Raw genomic sequence first — 23691 nt, 5'->3', positions numbered from 1 at the left:
TTAAGCAGAGAGTGGTAGCAATGCTAAGAGGGATTCTTATTGCCACTTGTCATAACCAAAGCATTTACTGGGTCTACGAAGGAGTGACTTACCTCCAAGGATTCTTTCACCAAGTACACAAACTGGGAAGTCCTAACTTATCAGTTAATGCAGGTGACTGAAATGTCACCACTGGGGTTTACTTTTAATGTGTCAATGCTGGAAAAACTGACCATATCAGAAGATACTGTTACTTCACGCAAGTTTTAATTTAAAAGGGCAATAGTGGGGGCTGGCCCCGTGGCCGAGTGGTTAAGTTCGCACGCGCCGCTGCAGGCGGCCCAGTGTTTCGTCAGTTCGAATCCTGGGCGCGGACATGGCACTGCTCATCAGACCACGCTGAGGCAGCGTCCCACATGCCACAACTAGAAGAACCCACAATGAAGAATACACAACTATGTACCGGGGGGCTTTGGGGAGAAAAAGGAAAAAATAAAATCTTTAAAAGGGCAATAGTGGTCAATAGCAGCTAGTGCTAACGGTTAAATGAGTAAACCAAATAACAGATTTTTTTCCAACAGGTTTGTTTTATACTAGGAAATATATACAGATTTTTCTTTGCTAAGGGCAGAGGTAGGTAGAGGTGAGAGAAACGCATTTAATTACGACTTATGTAGTAGGAAATGAGTTAGTGAAAATGAGTAAGTGAAAATCCGTTATGCATTTTCTCTTTGTTTTTTATTTACTTAGACTCTTAAAATTTTAAAACTCTTATAATTGCCAAGAATTTTCAATGATATGTGGAGGATGATGGAAAAGCAAGGGAGTTGCTCATATAATTTCTACATATTATAGTCATGACAAATTCCAGATTTTCAGCACATGTACAATCTCAGTCAAATCACCCGTAATTTAAATCTCAGATCTTTGTATACAGATCACCACTGGCTGGGGAGCCAGTTTGACTTGTCCGGTAATATTTGAGCTGCACATTCAGAAACCAATATCTCTTTGCAGCAGAACTGCTCATTCTCCCCTTGCATTCATTCTCTTCTTCCTTTTATTATAAGGTCCTCAATTTCAGCAAGGCACATGGCTGGCCAGCTAGAGATTTACTCCCCTGTTCTCTCTTGCAACTTGGGGTGGTCATGGGACCAAGTTATTGTCAATGGAATATAAGCAGAAGTGATGTGTACAATTTCCACATAACTGCCTTAAAAAGAAATGGTTTGCTCTCCGCTTCTCTCCCTTCCTATGGACTGGAATGTGGATGTGATGGTATGTCAGCTTTTGCCATGCAGATGGGATAAGCCTTGTGGGCAGGACAGAGCCACAAGATGGAAGGAACCTGAGTCCTTGGATAATATTGTGGAGCAGAGTCCCCCACTCACCTTGGGATGCCCTTCCACCTCTTGACTTTCAGGTCAGAGAGAAAGAAACTACCTCATTTATACTACTATATTTTGGGGTCTCTTCTTTGAGAGCAGCCTCACCTGAATCCTAACTAATAAAGGACATTCATTTATATTCAATGAGAAATCCACTTTCTTTCCACGTGGAAGTATTTCCTAGCTTTTTTGGGAACAAAGCTGGGAATGGTAGGGTAACTTTTGGGAAAGAAAGAAGTCAATATTGCACCATAGGATTTTAGAAGTTTGGTTTTCTCACTGAAAGAAGACGGCACATTTATATTTTCTTTTCCAGGGACATAATTCCACTCACATTAACAGACATTTATCAAGTGCCTACTGTGTGTAAAACACTGTGGGAGTTCATAGGGATACAGAGATGAAACAGACACAGTTCCTGCCCTCAAGGAGCTCACAATCTACTAGGGTAGACAGGAGAAATACACAATGAAATGCACTGCAAGATGGGATGCATATAATAATAGAGATACAAATGAGGTTCAATGGGAGCATAGAGCCTGGAGAGAGGACTTCCTTAGTAACAGAGCAGAAAGGAGGATCTCAGGAAGACTTTACAGAAGAGATTGCACTTGAGCTACATGAGGAAGGATTGGTGGAAGAAGGATGGGAAGCCATGGGGTCAAGCTTCTGGAGCAGTGGGAACAAATGTTAGAGGAGCTCAGAAAACACAGTATGAAGAGTATGAGGTGGGTCAGAAGAGTGACGAGATATAACCCTGGAAAGGTAATGTGAGGCCACATAGTGAAGGAGCCGTGAATATTATACTAAGGAATCTTAATTTATTTTATACTGACGAGGAAACAGTGGAGGATTTGAGTACTGCAATTAAAAATCAGCAGGTCTAGGATAGTGCTTCTCACACTTTAGAGTGCACCAGGTCTCCTGGAGGGCCTGTTAGAACAGAGATTGATGGGCCCCCTACTCTCAGAATTTCTGCAGTAGGTCTTCAGTGGCGCCCTAGAATTTCCATTTTTGATAAGTTCACTTGGGAACTATGATGCTAATGCTGCCGGTCTGGAGATGCCACTCTGAGCACCACTGTCCTAGGAAGATGTATCTGGCAGGTGTGTGGGAGCAGAGTTGCAGCTTGACGAGTCCAGTGGTAGGTGGATCAGGTAAGATTGGTCTGGGTGAGAGAATCAAATTATTGGAGAAGAAGGGAGCATACACAAACATTTCTGTAGAGGCAAATGGACAAGACTGTAAGACTGTCTGTGAGAGACAAGCCACAAAGAGAGTCACATTTTTCTAACATGAATGACAAAAAGCATGGTCATCTTGTTATCTGAGACTGAGAAGGTGGAAGGAGGAGAAGGAGGGAAAATGATCTTGAGTTCAGTTTAGAAAGGTTGTTTGAGGCATTGACAGAGTATTCATAGGGAGATGTTCACCAGACATAATTCATGGGTCTGGAGTTTGAGAACTAAAGACGCACTTTTAAGAACCATGGGCATGGAACTAATTGTTGAAATGATGGAGGTTGGGATGGAGTATGAATACACAGGAGATGAGAGCTAAGGACAAAGCCCCAGGATGAAGAAAAGGAGGTGAAGAATAGGAGGTAGTTGGAGAACCTGGAGAGTAAAGTATCCTGGAAGTGAAGGGCTTAAACAAGAAAGGGATGGCTAGCTGTTTTAGCTGATGTGAGAATGGGAAGTAGATACGGACAGAGGCAACGCCACCAGATTTGCCTATTGGCAAGTCATCAACGACCTTTGGGAGAGCAGTTTTGGGAGGACTGGGAGGGGCACATTCAGATGGTAAAGAATAGAAAAGTCAGTGGAAGGTGAGAAGGGAAGGCAGAGCGACTGGATTGATGATTGGAGAGACTCAAGGGAGGGAGTTAGGAGAGAGATGAGGCAAGAGCTTGAGAGCAAAGTAGGGCCAGAGGAAGTTTATTCTAGTGTCCAAGAGACTTGAGCAAATTAGTAGGTGAGATTAAAGAAGAGTGGGGAGAGAAGGGGGTAAGAAGGAGAGCAAAAATAAGACAGAGAGAGAGGAAGAAGCAAAGTTAGTAAAAAGTTGAGAGGGGATAGATTTAAGGGCTAAAAGGTGGAGATGGAGAGAGGGCAAATCAATGTCTTCTCAGTAAACAAAGAGAGACGATCTGTGGACAGTGAGGAGACGGACGGGGCTGTGGAGGAGAGATGAGGAGCAGATGTTTAGAACAGTCACTTATTTAGGAGTGTGCAAGAATTTACAGACTTTCAGTCCTTTCTCTCATCACTCTTGACTTAGTCGTGAGTTCCTCCACATGACTAGAGCGGTCACTCCAGGTCAGCTGAGGCTGAGTCCGGCCATGCACCGTGTGGCCTCGGGTCCCCCCCGCAGTCTCCTGGCCCCAGGGTGCAGTCTAGTGTGGAAGCTACAGGGATTCCAGGAGACACAATTCCATCCTCATTTCCTGCTGGGTGGCCTCTGCTGTAAACATCGATTGTCAACTTTTAATTTTTTTTCCAAGTGCAAAACCGGTAATTTAATGCGTAACATTCTCCAAGAAAGTTCTTCAGATAATATATTCCCTCGTTTGATGACTGTACTCCATTAAGCTGCTTTAAAAGTTCTCCAAATTTGACGTGCACTCCCACTTTAATCCTGCTGGAGAGAGAGTGTGTTCGAGGCTTAGCTGGGACTCAGAATTGGAAGAGGCCCAATGTGTCTGTCAGGAAACACAACAACACATCGACCAATTTAGATTATTATTTTATAATCTTATTTGCTTATGTTTCATATTCATAGTCAAAGACCTAGGAAAATGCCCATGCATTCATTCTAGGTTCTTTTTAGAGAATGAGGAAGCGTATTTAATTGCGAACTAAAAAGGGCATGCCAGCTGTACTATCTGTGCCTGAAAGGAGTGGGCTATTTAGTCATAGTAAATGACTTTAGTTCAGGTCTGCAAGCAGTAGATGACAGCACATCACTTTTTTTTTTATGCTTTATGTAATCATGCAATTCCCAGGGGAATTTGTAAGCATTTGGAGACATGATCTCAGATTTAATGCCACACAGGGGCAAATTATCAGATATTTGAATTATAAGTAATAAGAAATTCTGCAAATAAAGATTTATTTTTGCATTTTTTAATTGAAATGGCTAAAAAAAAGTATTCACTGTTTCACCTTATTATGACTTCCATGAAATTCTGTTTTTGTATGATAACGTTTATTTGAAATTAAGTACCACAGATAAGAGCAGAGGTAGAAAACAATACACGAAAGAACAAGCCTCCAACAAAACAGAACACAACAGACAAACAAAAACCAAGACCACACATACTTACAAACTCTCCTGAACCAATTATGTTCGAGAATTAATGAGTGGCACCCCTTACCCCCGTCCACTCTCGAGGCTGGTAAAAGTCATGCCTTCTGGCTTTTTACAGTCTAAGTATGTTCTCGGCACCTAATGAGCTTTTTAAAAGCCAGCTTAAAGTCCTCATTAAAACTTGTGTAGAGCAGAGGGTTGATCAGAGAATTAACATAACCAAGCCATGTCAAAAAATCAGCCACTCCGGAGGACACGGTGTAGATGCTCAGACCTACAATCAACTCTTTGATGAAAAATGGCAGCCACGACAAAATGAACGCCCCCAAAATCAGGCCCAGGATGCGTGCTGCCTTGCGCTCCCTGGTACTAGAGATTTGCTGGCGTTCTCCCGGATGATCGAGATCATTGTCAAAGGGAGGGATCCTGATGGAGGTGTGGATCTTTTCAAACTCTGTGGTGGGGTCTGAGGTGGAGAAGTCAGACACACAGAAAGTCTGTGTAAGTTTACAGCTCGCAAACGAATTTTGGCTGTCTGTGCTTCTGTTGCTTAAGTGCCGGCTTGATCCTCTTTTCTGGTAAAGACTCTTGGCTGCGTGGTAAATCCGGTAATAGAGAATCAGTATCAAAGTCAAGGGGATATAAAATGCCCCAAGTGTGGAGTAAATGGTGTAGATGACGTGGTCATGCTGGATGGTGCACTGACTAAGGGGCAGGCTGAGTCGGCGGTGGCTCCTCCAGAACAGAGGGGGCATGGAGATGAAGACGGAGATGGTCCAGACGGTGAGGATCATCAGTCCAGCCCTCTTGGCGGTCCTCTTCCTGGCATACTCAATAGCGTTGGTGATGGCCCAGTACCTGTCCAGGGCAATCACACAGAGATGGAGGATGGAGCAGGTGCAGCATGTCATGTCCACACTCAGCCACACCTCACAGACGAAGTACCCTAGCTTCCAGCTGTCCATGACAATGTACATGATGCTAAGGGGCATCACCAGGACTGCTACCAGCAGGTCCGTCACAGCCAGAGAGCAGATCAAGTAGTTGGCAGGCTGGTGGAGCTTTTTGGTGGTGCAAATGGCCATGATCACGGCTGAGTTTAGCAACATGGTCAGGGAGGTGATGATCACCAGGGTCATGGAAATGAGCATCTTCTCAGTGACGGTCTTGGGTCTCACAGCCACGCTGGCTTCTGTGGTACAGTTAGTGATGTTCATGTTTTCCCCGTTCCAATCTATGCTGTGGAGAAGCTGTTGGTTATTTATCTTTAGCTGGAGACTACTTAGACTTGAATGTCTCTCATTTGTAAGGAGGCTATAACTTCTTCAGCTATGTAGTCTCTTGTGTTCCATTTTGTGTGGGTAGAGGGAAGCACCCCAGTATTTCTTCTGAATGGTGGGTTCCTGGAAAACAGTACGCTACTGGTTAATGAATGAAAAAGCCATATTCTTTTCAGAAAAACAATAATGTTTTGGCATTCCTAAATTCTTTACATATTTTTGATACGATTTTCCTTTTCCTCTCTGATTGTAAACTTCATCTTTACCTTAGTCCTGAAAGAATACTTTTTTTTCAAAGTTCCCAAACTCCTTCTGCTGAAGACGTTACCAAATTTTAAGTCTATCTTGCCACCTGAATTACTTTCTTATTATATTTATTCTTTTATATATATATTTATGTACAAAATATTTATGTATATTTTATGTGTATGTTTATATATAAAAAGGCTTTTTTACATTTGGAGACTTATGTTCACATTATATTGCTTTAAATTCTGGGACCATTACATTAAAGAAAAAATTATATTGTTTATAATAAGCAGCCTTCAAACCAGATTTGAAAGTTTCACAGCAGATATTCAACTCCAGAGGTATTTTAGTGTCACAATGGGATTGTGCTATTTTGTCTAATTATTTCTGACATTTTACATATCCCACTGTGCATTTCTTTGGAGAAAAGAGAGAAAAAAGCATATAACATTACTTTGATGTTTATGGCAAATTGTTCTCACAGTACTACAGTAAATCGACTGTGAAACAGCATTATCTCCAAGCTCAAAGATCTCTACGTTTTAAAAATGTGCTTAGCTTTGGTTAACATTTGTATTCTAGCTCTAGCTAGCTAGCTAGCTAGCTAGCTATCATCTGTCTATCAGCTGTCTGTCATCTGTCTAGCTGGATGGCTGTGATTAAGCTGGGCAGTCAATGAGACAGTCAGTGACATTTACTGAATGCATAACTGTAAGGAATTTTTAAAAAGTCAAGTCAAATATAAGCATCTATTCATGAGAACAAGACAATTAAAATCTGCATAGGAATATTCACTGCTAATGGCTGTGGTTAGAACACCAATCAACTCTTCCGATTTGACTCAGTGAGATTAGGTCCATGAAAGCTTCAAAGAAAAAATGGTGTTTCAGCAGTTTTAAGAAGGGACTCAGGGGGTCGGCCCTGTGGCCAAGTGGTTAAGTTCTCGCACTCCGCTTCAGTGTTTTGCCGGTTCGAATCCTGGGCGCGGACATGGCACCGCTCATCAGGCCATGCTGAGGCGGCATCCCACATGCCATAACTAGAAGGACCCACAACTAAAATAATATACAACTATGTACCAGGGGGCTTTGGGGAGAAAAAGGAAAGAAAGAAAAAAAAGACAAAAATAAGGGACACAGGGACCAGCCAGTGGCTGAGTGGGTGGTTGTGCGCTCTGCTTGGGTGGCCTGGGGTTCACAGGTTGGATCCTAGGCATGGACATATGCGCAGCTCATTAAGCCATGCTGAGGTGGCATCCCACACAGAAGAACTGGAATGACTTACAACTACGATATACAACTACATATGGGGGCTTTGGAGAGGAAAAAAAAAAAAAAGGAAGATTGGCAACAGATGTTAGCTCAGGACCAATCTTCCTCACCAAAAAGCATTAAATAAAGTTCTCATCACAAGAAAAAAATCTTTAAACAAAAAAGAAGAAGGGAAACAGATTGATGTGGATTAGGCTGACAGACCCAATGATGTTAGTGAAGCATGACGGCAGGAGCAGATGAGATGCATGAGGTGGGAGTGAAAGCGGGCGGGGTCTTTGGGTGGAATGGGACTGGAAGTCGGGGGTGCGGGTGGGGGCAGGAATCGGAACCTGCAGCCTGGGTGAGATCAGCTCTGGATGCAATTTCTCCTTCCCACAGGGCAAAACCAGGAAGAGGGGAAAGGGTGCCATTTATTCTTTAGATGTAGAAAATACAAGAAAATGATGATTTCACTAAAGACCAAAAATGAGGCAATTATTTTTAAAAGAGTCTGTATGTTTCTGCAGTTACATGAGACTGGCCCTGCCTCTGTTTGCATTAGGCTCTTACAGCGTCTCTGTGGACGTTGCTGGTTTTGGGTGTGCCTAGGGTTTCTCTGGTTCTTCCAGGCGACTTGCTCCACCAACAATCACCTCTTTCTTGTAAACTGAATGTTCTCTTCCCCATGGGTACCTTTCTCTCCTTTGATAGTCAGTTTAAATGTGCATTTATATTTGAGACAGGCTACAAAATTGAAAGAGTATGGGCTTTGGAATCAGACAGCCCTGGGTTCAGATTCCAGTCGTCTGCTAGCTGCTTGGGGCGCTTATCTACGTTTCTCGCTGTGTCCCATGGTTTATTTTGATCCCTTTCTTTTTAGTGAAATGAAATAAACTTGTTTCTTCCTGCAAATATGAATCCTTAGTTATGCTTTCCCTGGGTTCTGGAGGTTTGTTAGATAGAGTAGTTCTCAATAAAAAGGCTTTCCCACTTCGATTGTAAGATTGAGAGAATAGAGAATAAATAGCATGGATAAGGCACAGAGAGCTTTAGAAATTTCAATTTGATAATAGAGGCAATTGGGAAATGTGGTTATGTTGAAAACATGCAGTAAAAAAAATCAGAAATAATTTTGCTTCATAGAACTCAGAAGAGCTGCTCTATTTACTGAGCTCCCATAACTCCTAATTGTCATTTCTCTGGTGACACCATTTTGTTGCTTATTTTGTAACTATTTATTTTTCATTCCCCTCAACAGAGTGTCCATTTCTGGAGAGTGGGATGGAAGCCTGATTGATCTTTTGAACTGCCTCTAGTTAAACCAGCAAAAACATTACAGTCTGGGGGGACTACGTTGTCAGCTCTTTAATGTGACTTACTGTTTTACTCTGTGCCCAAGCCTTTCAGAGGAGGAGTTAAGTATTCTAATCTGTGTTGTTCTGTCCCAAACTTCTGCACACATCCATCTTGCCATTTTTCATCTTTTTTCATTTAAAAACAGCCCTGAAAGTTTGCCCCATAACGACGTGTATCACACATTCTTTTGAATGGCTGGGTGAGATTCCCTGGGGAGCAATGATAGATTGGACAAGTCTGGGCCTTGGAGCGCGTCACCGTTTAAAGGTCAGGTCGGTAGGAAGACCCCACAAAGCAGAGGAGAACAGCTCCTGAAGTGGAGGAGAATGAGGGGAGAGAATTCTGTCCCGACACCTTGGGAAGAAAGTGTGTCCGGTAAGAAAGAGTGATGAGCTGTGTAAATACCGCTGACAGGCAGTGGGCGGCAGGGACTTGACCATTTGGCTGGGCAATATGGATGACCGGTATGAGAGTGTGGCGCAGCGGTGGAGACGAAAGGCTGAATGTGGTGGTTTCAAGAAAGAACTGGAGGAGAGGAAACAGAGACAGTGAATGAGGGCAATTACTTCAAGAGCTGCTGAAAAGGGGAGCAGAGAAATAAGCTGGTAGCTGTGGAGGGAGACGTGAGGCGAAGGTTGTTTTCCTTTTCAGATGGGCGATTGTTTCTTTTAATGAATCTGTTTACAGTTTTCTTTGCTGCTACACTCAATATCCTTTACATCAGGAGAGAGAGCATTTTTGGAGTGAATGAAACGTAAAAGTGGAAGCAGGAGAGCAGTAGTTGGGGAGGCTGGAGTCAGTCAGCGGGGCCTGGGGACACCAGGTAAGAATTTCTTGTGCCATTTAAGGGATCATGTTGAGGGCAGGGAAGGACCAAAGATACAGCCATACTCAGGAAATGATCCAGCCTCAACTGACTTGGCTTCCTTTTACCTTCTTAAGAAAATAACACAGGGTTTTATAATCATTACCAACTCCTTAGGAGGCAGGATGCTTTCTAATTAGAACAGCGCTGGTTAAATAGAGTCGGAACATCTCTTAAATCTCTTTAGTTTTCACGTAGTAGGGGAGGAGAAACTGTAATAACACTTAACTCAAAACGCTTTCTGCAGAATCAATCCAAATGCTAATATCAACACATCAAACTTGTATTAGTCCACCGGAATGGAAAATTAACTGCAATAACCATAGCTGAAAACGGACACATCCCATCAGGAGTTGATGCGGGCACTTCTGGGGGGTGTTTAACCTTTAGTTTCTCCTCTAATTATGACACGGAAAATACCAGTGCAGGCACAGCCACATTTAAAGGTTTTTCATTAAAATTATGAATAAGAGAGAATTGATGCAGGGTCGGTGAGCCGAGGAGTCGAAAGAAAGATTTCTTAGACTCTTAAGATCTGGCAGTAGTGCTCTTTTATTTAGAGAATAGTATAGAATAGCATGGGGACAGGACCCATGGGCAGTCAGAGCTTCTGCTGCCCCAAGTTGAGGGTTAGAGCTAAATTTAAGGCATAGGTATGTGAGTTATCTCTTTACGAGACAAAGAAAAAAAAGTTAAAATTGTACCAGTGCCGGTAGGGTCCGGCCATTGGGCAGTCCCACAACTTTTAGATAAGAATCAAACGGGATTGAGTAAATGGCAGAAGTCACCACTCAAATACTATCTTCAACTAAAGACAAAGGAGGATTTTGGGGTGGGGGGTCAGTTACATGAGGTTGCCATACAGTAAACAACTTAAGTTCTTGCCTTCCCCATTAAGAGTTTCCAGAGATAAGGCCATCCCCCCTTCCTCCTGGCGCAGAGAGGGAGGCATGGAGATTTCCTTCACAAATACAACTGTCTCTGATCAAAGGGCAAGCAAATTCCACTCCTCGGAGCCTGCTTCTTATCTGTAGTTTTAAAAGTAACCAGCCTACAAATCCTTGTCATAAACCGTTTTAAAATTAAGCAGCCTAAAAATCCTCATCAAGAATCACTTGAAACCAACCAGGTCAGTGTGCTGCTCCGTTTACTGGGGTGCTTCAGAGCCTCTGATTTCTACCACCCCAGGGGCAGGCAGAGCACCAGGTGAGGCGGGAATGAGCACGCAACTCATTTTTAATTTCATCATCTTATCTAGTCTTCTATTGGTTTTCAATAACTACTAATAATTCACCATAAATATTCTTTCATCTCTTCTTTGATTGTTTGTATTTTGCCCAAATTTCTTCAAATCATTTTTTTAAAAAATCTCCAATATGTGCCAATGTCTTCTCTTTTGTTATTTCAGGAATGGCAGCTTGCCCTCATATTACTAATTTTATTTCTCAACTTGATCTTCAGTGGAAGCAAAGGAAGATGTAGAGGAGATACTGGTGTGTGGGGTTCTTTTTTTTTTCTTTAAGGTATGCTTTTTTTTTTCTTTTCTTTTGGTGAGGAAGATTGGCCCTGAGCTAAAATCTCTTTTTTTTCTTTTCTCCCCAAAGCCCCAGAACATAGTTGTATATTCTAGTTGTAGGTCCTCCTAGTTCTTCTATGCAGGACGTTGCCTCAGGATGGCTTGATGATTGGTGCCATCTCCACACCCAGGATCTGAACCAGTGAACCCTAGGCCGCTGAGTGGAGCGTGCAAACCCACTCACTATGCCACCAGGCCAGCCCCTAGAGTGTGAGATCCTTTATTCCTATTTTCTTATTTATTTAAATTGTGATTGGGACATGACATGTGGTTATTATGAAGTTATCGTATTCATAATAACAGGAAAACATTATCATTGTAAAAATTCAGCCAAAACAGAGCACATAGAGTTTTAGGAGATGTTTATATATTCTGGACACAAGTCTTTTGTCAGAACAGTGTTTGTGAGCATTTTCTTCTACTCTGTGGTTTGCCTCTGTATTCTTTAACAATGTCTTTTGATAAGCAGATCTTAATTTTGATAAAGTCGAAGTTATCTATTTTCTCTCTGTGATCAGAGCTTCCTGTTTCCTAGGAAGTCTTCTCTAACCTCAAGGCCACAAAGATATTTTTCCAAATTTTTGTCTAGAGGCTCAATAGTTTTAGCCTTTATGTTCAGGTTGGAGGAGGTCACCGTGAGGATGTGACTGTGGCTGGCCATGAGCTGGACGCAGGAATCGGAGGCTCCTCAGCCCCTCCCCTGTCCTTGGAACGTATGCTCTGCCCACTCTTTCCACAGTGGGAGCCATTTTCAAGGATGCAGCTTTGAGAGAGCAACGCGGCTGGTAAACGGGACTGAGCCCCGTTGAGGCCTCTGATAAATTTGTAAGACTCTGGCAGGTACATACAGAGATCTACTCACCTCATGTCGCCCAAGACAAGCCTCATATGTAAGTCCTCTTGCTTGTTAAATGTGTTACCTACCAATCTGGAGTGGTCTGTCTCTTTCCTTGGTCTCTCCTTGCCCCCTGGGCTTAGGGCCAATTTCAGATTTCACCCAGGAAATTCCAGAATTTGCAAACCAACAGCTCATGATCTCTTTTGAATAAATGTTTGCATTTGGATGTGAGGTAGGTACTGAGGTTTGTTTTCCCCCCATATGGATGTCTAGTTATTTCAGCACTTTTTTGGGGAAAGACTTTCTTTCCTCATTGAAATGCTTTGGTGCCTTTGTTAAAAATCAATTGACCACATATGTGTCAGTCTATTTCTAGACCCTTTCTTCTATTTCATTGGTCTACCTTTGTGCCAATACAACATTGTCTTTATTACTGTAGCTTTTAAAGTCTTGAGATCAGGTGGTGTGAGTCCAACTTTGTTCTTCTTTTTCAAGATTGTTTCGACTATTCTAGGTTCTACAGATTTCCATATAAATTTTAGAATCAAATTGTCAATTTCCACAAAACCTTGCTGGAGTTTTAGTTGCAATTGTGTAGAAATTATACATTAATTTAAGGAGTTAAAATTTATCCATATTGTGTGTCCTCCAGCCCATGAACAAAATAGCATTCTCCATTTATTTTGGTATTTCTTAATTTCTCTCAGTAATATTTGTAGTTTTCAGCACAGAAGTTTTGCATGAGTTTCTTTAAATTTATCCCTTTGTATTTTAATATTTTTGATGTTTTTGTAGGTGGTACTTGTATTTCGATTCCATTTTTATTGCCTGTATAGAGAAATACAATGGATTTTTGAATATCAATTTTGAATCTATTATCTTGCTAAATACTTTTATCAATCCTAGTGGATATTTTGTAGATTCTTATGATTTTCCTATGAAATCAATCATGTCATTTGCAAGTAGAGACAATTTTATTTCTTTTCCAATTTTATCGTTTCTATTTCTTTGTCTTGCCTTATCATACAGACCAGGAGCCCCTTAGAATGCTGAATAGAAGTGGTGAAAGCAGACATTCTTAACTTGTTCCCACTATCAGAGGGGCAAATGTTCATTATTCACCATTAACATGATATTGGCAAAGGTTTTTCTTAGATCCGTTTTATTAGTTTGAGGAAATTTTACTCTATTCTGAAACTGCTGATAGTTTTTATAATAAGTGGGTATTTAATTTTATCAAATGTATCTTTTTCAACTATTTAGATGATTTTATGATCTTTTCTTTGTTCTGTTAATGTGGTAAATTACAGTAATTGACTTTACCAATCTTGCATTCTTGGAAAAACCCCAGTTAGTTATGATATATTGTGCTTTTGTATATTGCTGGATTTGATTTGCTAATGTTTTGTTAAGGATTTTTGTGTTTATCTTTACGAGAGATATTTGTCTGAAAATTTCTTTGCCTGAATTGATCTTCCATAGTTTTGGTATCAAGGCGAGGCTGGCCTTAAACAAATGAGTTTAAAATCTTTCTGAAAGAGTTTGAGAAATATTGATGTCATTTCTTTTGCGAATATTTGATGGAATGTACATGTGGATCCCTTTGGATCTTGAGTTTTCCATGTGAGAGGATTTTAAATTTTATATGTATATGGGACTTTTCAGGATTTCTATCTATCCTTGTGTCACTTTTGGTGATTTAGGTCCTTTAAGGAATTTGTCCATTTCATCTAAGTTGTTAAATTCAGTCATAAAGTTAGTCATAATATTCCTTTCATATCGTCTTAATGCCCGTAATATCTATAGTGATATTCCCTCTTTGATTTTGATATTGGTAATTTTGGTTTTTTGTTTTGATCAGTCTAGTAGGATTTTTCAATTTTATTGATCTTTGCAAAGAATCAGCTTTGAATGACTTGATTTCCTCCACTATCTATTCTTTATTTAATTACTTTCAGCCTTTATATTTATTACTTCCTTTCTTTACTTACTTTGGTTTAATTCACCCTTCTTTTTCTGGTCTCTTAATGTAGAAGCTAAGATAATTAGTTTAAAACTTTTTTCACCACCAATATAAGCATTTAGAATTATAAATTTTGCTCTAAGCACTATTTTAGCTGCATTCTACAAATTTTAGTATTTATATTTTCATTACCATTCAGTCAAAAATATTTTCTAATTTCATTTATGGTTTCTTATTTGACATATAATATTTAACAGTGCATTTCTTAACTTCAAAATATTTAAGGATTTTATAGATTCTTTTAAAATGATTTTTAATTCTATCATAATCAGGCTCACAAAACAGTCTGTTCGATTTCAATCATTTGAAATTTATTGAGGCATTTTATGGCTCAGCTTATAGTCTATCTTGGTGATATGTGTGTTTAAAAAGAATGTGTATTCTGCGATTGTTCCATGTCATTTTCTTGACAGCATTGTTCAAATCTTCTATACATTTACTGATGCTCTGTCAACTTGTTCTATCAGTTATTGAGAGAAGAGTGTTAAAATCTCCAGCTATGCCAATCTCTGCTTTAGTTCCGTCAATATTTGAGTCATGTATTTTGAAGCTCTGTTATTAGATGCATACTCATTTATAATTGCTACGTCTTCTTGATGAATTGACTGTTATATCATTATGTAATGTCTCCATTTATCCCTGATAATGTTCTATGTTTTGATGTTTACTTTGTATGATTTTATTACAGCTACTCTAGCTTTCTTTTAATTCATGTTTGCATGGCATGTCTTTTTTCTATACTTTTACTTTTAAACTATCTATGTCTTTATGTTAGGTGGGTTTCTTATAGATAGCCTCTAGTTGGGTCTTGCATTTTTATTCAGTCTGACATTTTTTGCCTTTTAATTAGAATGTTTAGATCATTTACATTTACTGTAATTATTGATATGCTTGGTTTTAATTCTACCGTCTTTTTATTTATTTTCTACTTATTTGAGTTTTCTTTTATTTATTTCCTTAGCATTTTGTAATTTTTAGCATACAAGTCCTGCACACATGTTATGTTAGATTTATACTCAAGTATTTTATTTTCTTTGGAGTGATTTTAAATGGCATTGTGTTTTGATTTTCAGTTTCCACATGTTTATTTTTAGGATATAGAAATGCAATTGATTTTGTGTGTTGACATTGTGTTATGCAACCTTGCTTGACTCACTTATTAGTTATAGGACTTTTTTGCTAGATTCTCGGAGTTTTCTATATAGATGATCATGTCATTTGCAAATAGGAAGACTTATTTCTTTTTTCTTATCTGTATGCCTTTTCTTGCCTTATTGAATGGCTAGACCTTCCAGTACTACGTCAATTATCAGTAGTGAGAGCAGAAATCTTTACCTTATTCCCTATCTTAGGGAGAAAGCATTCAGTCTTTCCCTATTAACAGGATAGCGATCACTTTTTGGGATGGAATGTGAGCAGCAGTGGTGTGCGCCCCTTCTAGGCCTGGCCTACCAAAACTTCTAATGTATTATCCTTACTCTCAATCTCCATCCATCATTTGGATGGAATGGAAGTATCCTGGGTCCTGAATGACCATGTGGGGCAGAATACTACCTCTCCCCACTTCTGACTTCATTAGATGGTGATATGAGTGAGAAATAACATTTTATTTATTAAGCTACTGATATTTTGGGGTTTATCAGTTAAAGGAGCTAATATTCTTTACCTTCAGTAACACACCAATTATCCTTGGGTGACTTAATCTTTGGAAGCTTGGTGTCACAATTTGAAAAATGAGGATAATTATATCTACATTACATGTTTATAGAGAGAATTAAATGAGACAGCACTTGCTGAAATGCTTGCACATTTCCTGAGACCTGAGAGATAGTCAATAAACATTTGTTCAACCTACTGCTTGCTGCGCATGCTCATATGTTGATATACTAATGGATTTATTATCTCTCTATTGAACTAAGGGATATTTACTTGTGTTTGTGTCTTTGAATGTTTAATCCATCCAGTTAAAACTTATTCTTAAGCAATAAAACTGATGTAACATAATGTAAACCCAATACATATTGATAAAAATATTACACATTGTCAGTCTATTTAACCTAGTTCCTTAGTAAACATTCATAGTTTGCTTGTGCATTTGATTTTAAGAGCTGTTTTTAAGAAAATCTATACCAGTTGTATCACAAGCTATGCCCCTGTCTTCCTTGGATCTTTTGGAAACAGAATTGTATGTTTCTATGCAAAGATGAGAGAAAAAGGGCAAGTTATACAAATAGTTTTTCCCATCTACACAAAGATCATGTGGCAAGTAGATATATGCCTCCTTACCCATTAAGTCAGTTATGTTCACTCACAAAGTAATTTTGAAGGGATTGTTGTTTAGAAGACAAATCCAGAAAAGGTGTCAAAGGCAAGAAGGTGAATGAAATTTCTTTAATGAGGCCAGGAGATGTAGGTGGGATGGGTAGAAGAGGAAAGTTGGGTACAGAATGAAACGTCCAGGTTTGAAAGCAAAATATGGTCTGAGTGGGAATAGGAAGTAATCTAAAGGACTGGGCGGCAGGAAGATGATACAATTTATTGTGAAAATGATTTCACTACTTTTGAGATAATAGTATAAAAGTCAGATATTAGTATAATATCCTACATAGCTCATAAAGAGAATCTAGAGAAATTTCCCAAATTTGAAGAGTTTGTCTAAAACCTATATTTTTAAATTGAATCTTTTCTACTGTTAAACATAGCCACTATTGGCCAGCCAGCACACATTTGTGTTTCTGTGAACTCTGATTAGCTTATAGGTTTGGCCTTTTATCTTTATCACTTTTGTTGACCCAGATAGGAGGGCCTCAATTTTTGTATGTTCAGAACATATTCTGTTTCTCAGACTACCACACCAATAATTCTTAGCTTGTTCAGTGAAAACATTTGCTTTCCTTTCATTCTCCAGTGTGTTGTTGCCACTCCACCCCAGCTGTTGAACTCATTTAGCTTTCCCACATCTTTGTAAACTGTACTTCTTGGATTTGGCGATTCGTTAGCTATAAAATTCTGCCATGCTCCAGGCAAGAGCATGCAGGAAGATAAATTTGCAGCATGTATTTTTTTTTAAATAAACTTTTAATTTTGGTATAATTTTATATTTATAGAAAAGTTGTACAGATATCACAGAGAGTTCCTGCATACCCCTCACCCAATTTTACCCATTGTTAACATCTTATGTTACCATAGCATACTTATCAAGACTAAGAAAGCAACATCGGATCATTACTATTAACTAAACTCCAAACTTAATTTGGATTTAACTAGTTTTTCCATTATTGTCCTCTTTCTGTTTCAATCCAGGATACCACATGGCATTTAGTTGCCACAGCTCCCCAGTCTCCTCTGGTCTGTGGCCGTTTCTCGATCTTTCCTTGTGTTTCATGACCTTGATGGTCTTGGGGAATACTGGCCAAAGATTCTATAGAATGCCCCCTGATCTTGGCTTGTCTGATGTTTTTCTCATGATTATTATGGGGTTATGGGTTTTTGGAAAGAATACCATGGAGGTGAAGTGCCCTTCTCATTACATCATATCAGAGTACATCACATCCCCATGACATCACTGGGGGTGTTAACCTTTATCACTTGGTTACAGCAGCACTTGCCAGGATTCTCCACTGCAAAGGTACTATTTTCCCCTTTGCCTACTCTATTTTTTGGAAGTGAGTCACTGAGGCTAGCCGTCCCTCAAGGGTGGGGAATTAAGCTCCATTTCCTGGAGTGGGTGGAATACGTACAGATATTATTTGGAATTCTGTAAGGAACATTTGTCCCTTCTCCACCACTTATTTACTCATTCAGTAATTTATAAGTCTATACGTTTAAGATTCAGTTGCAAGGGGATAGGAGCCTCTAGTTTTTGGGAAATTACCTTTATAAAAGTGCTGTTGATGCCAACTTACATTATTTATTTATATTAGTATGGACTCATGGATATTTATTTTATTATTTATTCTCTGAGTTATAATCCAATACTCCGTTATTAGTTTTATTGCTCCAATTGTCCCAGTTTTGGCAATTGGGAGCTGCTTCAGGAAGCTCCTGTTGAACGATCTCTTTTATCAGACTGTTTTCCTTTGTCCTGTATGGACTGTCTACTTCTCTTTAAAGGTGATGGGGAAAAACAATCTGTCCTGTGAAGTATAGATAAGGATTTAGTTAATAGAGGGTCTCTACTGCGGGCAAATAAAACCTTTTAATATGAAGGACACCTGTAGAAGTGTTATTTGCTTTTCAGCTGAGAATAATAAAAATGAACTTTATGAAGTACCTGTCACTTAAGCTAGCTGGTGTTTGAGGTTGTATTAACATATTTAAAATAAATGAAATGACTTTTTTTGACCCAGCTTAATGACACAACTGAAGTACTCAATTCCTCAGAGAAGATCTGGGCTCCTTCCTGTGCTGTGCACATGTTTTTCTTCTAAATCTTCTGCAGTGCGATGCGCCTCTGTGGCCGACTCGAGGGAATGAGCACTTTAGACCTGCAGAGTTTAGGTTTCCTACTGCTCTTCCACCTGGGCGAGCATTGCCGCCTCAGACCGCCTGGCTCCACTCCAGCTGCCTCCAAGGGCAGGTTCCATAAGAGGGAGGTTTTCTGTTTTTTTGGCTCAACCTACTTTAGGTTGAAAAGCAAGATAGTCTGTTGTATGGAAATGGAAGGGTCAAGAGTAGAGGCCTCCTGTGAATGCATCTCAGACCTTAGATTGATGGCTGGTTGTGTGGCCCTGAAAAAGACACTCCATGCCTTTGGGTCTCAGTTTTCCTATCTCTATAATTGGGACCTAACTATTTCTGAGCATCTTTCATGTTTAACATCCTGAGATTTTTATGCTACAATTTTATGGTGACTGGAAGAAGGCTATGTGCATATATTTATGATTCAGTTCCAAGAGAGAAGTAGCCTCTAGTTTTGGGGACATTATATTTATAAATGTTGATGCCCAATAAAAATGCCAAGGATTTCTGACATTTATATAGCACTATTACTTTTCAAATTTACTTTCACAATAATTTTCTGATTTTAACATTAATTCTCTGTTTTTAACTTTGGACACATAGAATCTTGCTATCAAACATACACGTTTATCTCTATACTTTGACTCTCATGTTGATCTTTAGCCATGTCTCTTTTCTTGGCTGGTTTTCTCCCAGTTTGTCCCTTGTCATAGATGTGGTGTGTGATCTCTCACATTTATGCAAGTCTTGGGATTGCCTTTGTCCCAGACTATCATTTCAAGGGTGTTTGTATAGGGAATATCCTTGAAACATAGAGAGTGGGAAAGGGAAGCCTGCTTACTGTCTAGTATGATAAAGATAATGCCTCTGTTTAGAGTAGGGGACAGGATGCTTACTGCCCCTTATAAAAGATTTGGGTTCCCTAGCTCAGTATGCAACCTGTAATGCACTTACTGCGTGTACAAGAGTCATCTGGCCCTCTTTGCAACACTCTATGGGAATTAGGGCTTGGGAAGTTGGTGCAAGAAAATGCTAATACTCTGGATACTGCTATTGCTGTATAAAGTCGTTACTCCCTGACCCAGGAGTTTCCTACCTTCTGATGGCTTCCATGAAACTGTGATGTGCTAATTTGTTAGCTTACAAGTATGGTAAAATCTCAGATTTTCACAGCTAGCTCTTTGCAGTGTACTGCTTATTGTGAACTTCTAGTGGGTTGTATAGAACCCCTAGTTTTGGGGGGTGGTCTTCTCTTGATTCATACTTGTCTTGAGCTTGATGTGGTACCACAGAAAGAGCTGAGAATTCGGATTCTCAAAGAACTGGATTCAAGCATACATTTGGTCACTTTCTAGCTTTGTAATGTTGGCAAGTCAGTTAATATCTTTGCACTCCTTTTCCCTCTCTTTTTAGTGGAGATGGCCTGCTTTACAAGGTTATTGTGAAGATAGAATAAGATAATATATACCTGTGCTATCCAATATGGCAGCCATACATGGCTATTAAAATTAAAATTAAGTTAAATTAAAAATAAGTTTCTCAATTGTACTGTTGCTACTTTTCAAACGCTTAATAGGCACATGTGATTCGTGGCTACTATATTGGGTAGAACAGATATATAACATTTCTATTAATGCCCAAAATTCTACTGGACAGTGCTGACAAAGCTCTTTATATTATGGAATGTCATAGAAATATAATATTATTTTTCTTGTTCTTTTGCTATCATTTGGAGGTTGAATGAGACAAGTTCACCTGCGTTATTGCTAACTTGTAGCAAGTTTTAAGACTCACGTGTACCACAAAGACCCCTGGCTTTTTATATACAGTAAAATCTTAGGAGGAGTTTGGCAATAGAGACGAGACTGGGAATGACAACTAAGCTTCATCTCATGGGCCAGCAGCTGCATGGACCGCTGTGATGAACTTTCTAAGGTTGCATCTGGGCTTGCATGAAAGTGCTGTGAATGGCAGTGATATTTGCTATGGGTGTGGGAGGGGCTAGAGAGCATGCATCCTATATATTTGCTTTTTTTGGTGCTATATCTGTTTGTTTACTTTGTATTTGACTGTCTTGCCTCAAAAAGTAAATGTGTTTTGACTTTCCCATAGTTATATTGTCTGACTCCCAAATTGACAATATTTACTTTGTCAACCTTTGCCTCCTTTTCTTTTTCCCTTCCTCAGTGTTTTGGTTATTAAGGGGCCAAGAGGAGTTTGTTATGTTCCTTTTTACTCCTGATGAACCCTCTTAGATGCTAAGCTATTATCAGCCACGGTCCCTTCTAGAATATAGTTAATTAGATTTCAATATTTTCCAGCAAAGTGTTCAAAGACTTTACAGGGATTAGCAGCACTAATCAGAATTTTAAAGGGCACTGATATCTCTGTAAATATTATAGGATTATATTTATTTTTTCTTTTAAACTTCTGCAAGTGAGGTACTTCAGATATAATAGGAAAGGCAAATAATTTCACCTCATATAAACTCCACTTCATGGGTCCTGGCTGCTGGAGTGCTGGGCTGAGGATTCAGAGGTGGTATCTAGACTCAGCAGAAAAGAGTTATGACTGATTAGTGATCAATCACCAGTAATTAACCTAGATTGGTATCTGAGAAGCTAAGATTTTTTATTTCCCTAGAATTAAAAGAAAAGTCGTTGTCCTTCCAAATGGCAGCAAAGGTCTTGAGGATTGCCATCTTGATTCAAGCTAATTTCAATGTCAGTTCTACCTAGAGAAAAAGAAGTTCTTCTAATCACCATGTTATGAATTCAAGCCTTTATGAGAAAACCGATAGAATTGTGGCCCTTCATGCTGCTTTTTATTGTTCATAAGAAGCACAGCAAGGTAGTGATATAAATTTTCCCCCTTCTACCACAGCACAAATAGTAAATAACATCCCTTCTAGATATTGGAAATAATGAAAATTACCAGAGTTTGTTCTATAAAATGGGAAGAATCCCACCATGAATTTTTAACTAAGAGTGTTTCCAGTTCTTCAGATGTTAAGGACTAACAGAATAGATCACAACAGTTTTCTAGGGTGAGGATTATTTGGGGAAACATATCTCATACTTATCACACAAAGTAAGAGGGGATGACAGAAGGAGAAATGTGCAAAGAAGAAAAGATTCTGGTAAATTTAATTTGTGATGAAAATCAGAAGCATTCCAATCCTAGACAGATAAGAATATTCACCTTCCTTTCATTTCAAACTGACAACACGGTTTTCAACAACATGGTTCTCAAAGTCAAGATATGATTAAAAAGTTTCCCTCTCAGGGCTGGCCCTGTGGCTGAGTGGTTAAGTTCGCGCGCTCCGCTGCGGCGGCACAGGGTTTCGCTGGTTTGGATCCCGGGCGCGGACATGGCCCCGCTCATCAGGCCATGTTGAGGTGGCGTCCCACATGCCACAACTAGAAGGACCCACAACTAAAATATACAACTATGTACTGGGGGAATTTGGGGAGAAAAAGCAGAAAGAAAAAAAAATAGAGTGGCAACAGTTGTTAGCTCAGGTGCTAATCTTTAAAAAAAAAAAAGTTTCCCCTTGTTGTAACATATATTGCAGAGTTTATAAGAAGCAAGTGGATGCACACATGCAATTTTATTTAATTCTCCAGATGTGGGGAGACACTTATAATTGGACAGATACTATCGGAGTTAAAGGTTGACTATGGTCCTTGTCCTTGAGATGCTCACAGTTCACCAGGGAAGGCAGACCTGATTCCTCTACATCATAGCCTGAGTGAAACTAGGCTGATAAGAGGACCCCAAGTCCCCCCATGTTAATTGATCATTCCTAGCCATAATGGTACCCTCAACACTGGCTACTGACTAGCACTATTCAAGTTCCTTTGACCTGGAACACTTTCCCTCATTTCCTCTCCTCATTTGAACCCGACTCTTTTTCCAAGTCACACAAATCCCATCCCATTTGTGAAGTCTTTTCTGACATTCCTTAAGTCATTTGTTTAAATATCCAAGATCCTTAACAAGACAGGAAACAATAAGTGTTGGAGAGGATGTGGAGAGAAGGGAACCCTCATTCACTGCTGGTGGGAGTGCAAACTGGTGCCACCACTGTGGAAAACACTATGGAAATTCCTCAGAAAATTAAGGATAGATCTACCATATGATGCAGCTATCCCATTGCTGGGTATTTATCCAAAGAGCTTGAAAACACAAAGGCATAAAGATACTTGCACCCCTATGTTCATTGCAGCAGTATTCACAATAGTCAAGACTTGCAAGCAACCTAGGTGCCTATCAAGGGACGAACGGATAAAGATGTGGTATATACACACAATGGAATACCTCTCAGCCATAAGAAATGATGAAATATGGCCATTTGCGACAACATGGATGGAACTTGAGGATATTATGCTAAGTGAAATAAGTCAGAGGGAGAAAGTCAAATACCATATGATCTCACTCATAAGTAAAAGATAAAAACGACAAACACGCAGAGACAGAGATTGGATTGGGTGGTTACCAGAGAGGAAGTGAGGAGGGAGGAGGGTGAAAGGGGTGATTAGGCACATGTGTGAGGTGGTGGATTGTAATTAGTCTTTGGGTGGTGAACATGATGTAATCTACACAGAAATCAAAATATATAATGATGTACACCCGAAGTTTATGTAATGTTATAAACCAACGTTACCACAATTAAAAAAAAATATCCAAGACCAAGTTGAGACTTTATAGGGCTCGGGCATTGTAAAAATACTTTGATGTTCCTTCTACATGTAATTAAAGAATGATAAATAATTTAAATATAAGAAAGTCCCACAAAGTACTTACTTTTCTTTTGATGACCATTTTAATGCCTTTTAAGGACATCTCAAGGATCAAATTGTCTCAAAAGCTTTCTTTTAGAGAAAAAAGAGACAGAAAAGTCTTTATTTTTCATGCTCCTGCATTGGAATCCTAAAAGGTCCTTGATTTCCTTTGGGGTAATCTAGCATCGTTCAGGCCTGCCTCCCATACTGGACTGACAGCACTATCCCTGTTTCCTTAGTTCACAGCCCAGTAAGTGGCGCATAGTAGATGTTCAATAAACATCTGAGTTAATAAAACATCTTTGTTCAATAAACAAAATGACTGAGTGA

The 23691-nt window shown here is 39.5% G+C and overlaps 1 protein-coding gene across 4 annotated transcripts in view; it reads right to left on the bottom strand.

The window, feature by feature from the left end:
• Positions 1 to 698: 698 nt before the first annotated feature.
• HTR1E (5-hydroxytryptamine receptor 1E) overlaps positions 699 to 23691 on the bottom strand; it is a 73822-nt gene continuing 50829 nt past the window's right edge. Inside the window, exons 3-5 of one of the 4 annotated variants that reach the window (XR_011422076.1) lie at positions 9220 to 9339; positions 4744 to 6079; positions 699 to 4068 (exon numbers count right to left, since the gene is read on the bottom strand). Coding sequence is in view for 1 of the 4 variants with exons in the window: in XM_070223536.1 (XP_070079637.1) it covers positions 4796 to 5893 (1098 nt within the window). In the remaining 3 variants the exon portion in view is untranslated. Of the gene's footprint in view, positions 4069 to 4552; positions 6080 to 9219; positions 9340 to 23691 lie in introns of those variants that run through there. The other 3 variants (XR_011422075.1, XR_011422074.1, XM_070223536.1) reach the window with 3 other exon arrangements.

The sequence above is a fragment of the Equus caballus genome, chromosome 10 (genome assembly GCF_041296265.1).
Source record: "Equus caballus isolate H_3958 breed thoroughbred chromosome 10, TB-T2T, whole genome shotgun sequence".
Taxonomy (NCBI): domain Eukaryota; kingdom Metazoa; phylum Chordata; class Mammalia; order Perissodactyla; family Equidae; genus Equus; species Equus caballus.
The sequence above is the reverse complement of the archived record's forward strand: the minus strand, read 5'-3'. Positions and strand labels throughout refer to the sequence as shown.